Here is a 2167-nt window from a genome sequence, read left to right on the forward strand (position 1 = left end):
CTACCAGCTAGAAAGCTAAGAATCTTATTTAATAATAAGATTATTAAGGATGGGTAGTTGGAGAAGAAAGAAGAGGTGGGTGTGGGGAGTGTGAAGGACAGAACTTCTTAAGGAAAATGAAACTTCCACTTGCATCTTTGTAGATGACAATCTGCCTCTGGTATTATCGTTGGCATCTGCCTTAAAGCCAGTACTTCGGGATCCAGTTAACTAGTGCCCTTTAGCCTAGGAGTCAGCATCACTGGAAGCAGCTTCCTTCTTACTAGCTTCAAGTCTTTCACTCTATGTGATCTACAACACATATTTATAGCCTAGAGTTTGTGTTGGTTTGGAAGAGGGGGCTTAATTTCTAAATTAAGTATAAAAATCCATCTGTTGACAACACCCTGCAATCAGCTTAACTAAGTGGTGAAACAATTTTTCAAACATAGAACTGGATCTGAGTAAAGTGCCTGCAATGTCAGCTGGCAAAGAATATGGTAATGATGAGAAATGCAGATTTGTTATAAATTTCTGACTCTGCAGTTACTAGGTGGGTGACTTTGGGCAGATTATTTGATCTCCCAGATCCCCAGTATTTTACACTGTAAAATGGAGATAATGCCTGTTCCACCTATCTCATAGGGTTGTTGTGTATGTTAAAAGTGGTAAGTATAAAAACTATGCAAAGTATGATATAGAAAGTGGCATCAGTATAACAGTAATACATTCTGCTAAAATCTGACTTACATGGAGTAGGCTACAATGTTCTAGGGCCACTAATGATTCCTAAACTCTCATGGCAGAACAAGGGGATAGAGAGAAGATCATCAGAGGAAAGCGTAGGTCAGAATTGTAAGGAAAATGCTCTGAAGTAAGCTGATCATCTTTCTTTCTGTCCAGATTTCCAGCCTGCTTTCAGTAAGCTCCTTCCAATCTTGATGCTCGTCCTAAACCTCAGGACCATCTGCATGTATAAGGAGAGCCAGATGTGTTTTCTGGCAATGTTTTAAGACGAATACCTTTTATCACATATAAAACCTTTCTCATGCATAGTTACAGTCTAAGTCTGACCATCAGGGTGTTTACAATCTAAGCATAGTTTTGGCATATGTTGAAAGGGGGAAAACAGAAGTACAGATTTCAGGTTTCCCCTTACTTGAATTAAGGAAAATACTTATAAAGGTTGAGTGTCCCAAATCCAAAGCTTTTTGAGTACTGACACAATGTTCAAAGGAAATGTTCAAAGCAGCATTTCAGATTTTGGATTTTTGGATTAGGGATGCTCAACCAGTAAGTCTAAGGCAAATATTCCAAAATCCAAAACACTTTGGATCCCAAGCATTTCAGATAACGAATACTCAACCTGTAGTAAATCTATTAAAAAGTATTTATAAGATAAAATGGGTTTGAGATTTCTGCTTTTATTACTTGAAATACTCAAATAGTTTAGATTCCACCATTATCTCACTGACACTCTATGAGATTTTATCTAAGGTCTTAAATCACAATTTTATTATTTGTAAAAGAGGAATAAAGCATTGTATATTAATGTACAAAACGTTTGAAAGGTTAGTTGAAAAATATCTGTCTGAATTCCTAAGAGGAAAAAAGATACAATATCTATGTTTTATCTAAATTATCATTAGAAAAAAAAAATCTTTCATTAGGTGTAAATATTGGGAATAGCAAAATTACCTTTGAGGACTCGCAAGTAATATTGAGTTTCCAGAATGGACAAAGCCTATCACATTGAGGACACATTATGATCTTGCCGCCAATATCAGGATGACAAACTTCTTTGCTAAAAAGAGAGCAATAAAACTTAATTTTAAAAAATTTAATCAATTTAAGGGAGGATGATAAAATCCAATATCCATTCACAATAAGAAACAAAACTAAACCAGTCTTGTAAAACTAGAAACGGAAGTGAACTTCATTAACCCGATAAAGGCTTGTTACATAAAACTCATTAAAAATCATACTAAGTGGTAAAATGCTGAAAGTATTTCCTTTAGATCAGGAATAAAGCAAAAGATTCTTCTATCACTGTTTCTTTTCAGCTGGAGGTCTCTGCCACCATCGTATGTTAAGTAAAATAAGGCCACAAGGATAAGCCAGGAAGAAAGAGAACTGTTATTACTAACAGATTACATGACTATCTATATGGATGACTCAAAAGACCCTA

The 2167-nt window shown here is 35.3% G+C and overlaps 1 protein-coding gene across 1 annotated transcript in view; it reads right to left on the reverse strand.

Moving 5' to 3' along the window:
* ANO6 (anoctamin 6) overlaps positions 1 to 1779 on the reverse strand; it is a 68798-nt gene extending 67019 nt beyond the window's left edge. The window contains exon 1 of the mRNA XM_017881137.1: positions 1678 to 1779. Within this exon, the coding sequence (XP_017736626.1) occupies positions 1678 to 1743 (66 nt within the window). The 5' untranslated portion in view covers positions 1744 to 1779. The remainder of the gene's footprint in view (positions 1 to 1677) is intronic.
* Between the last annotated feature and the right edge of the window lie 388 nt (positions 1780 to 2167).

Source organism: Rhinopithecus bieti, unplaced genomic scaffold (assembly GCF_001698545.2).
Source record: "Rhinopithecus bieti isolate Rb0 unplaced genomic scaffold, ASM169854v2 scaffold_12732, whole genome shotgun sequence".
Lineage (NCBI taxonomy): Eukaryota > Metazoa > Chordata > Mammalia > Primates > Cercopithecidae > Rhinopithecus > Rhinopithecus bieti.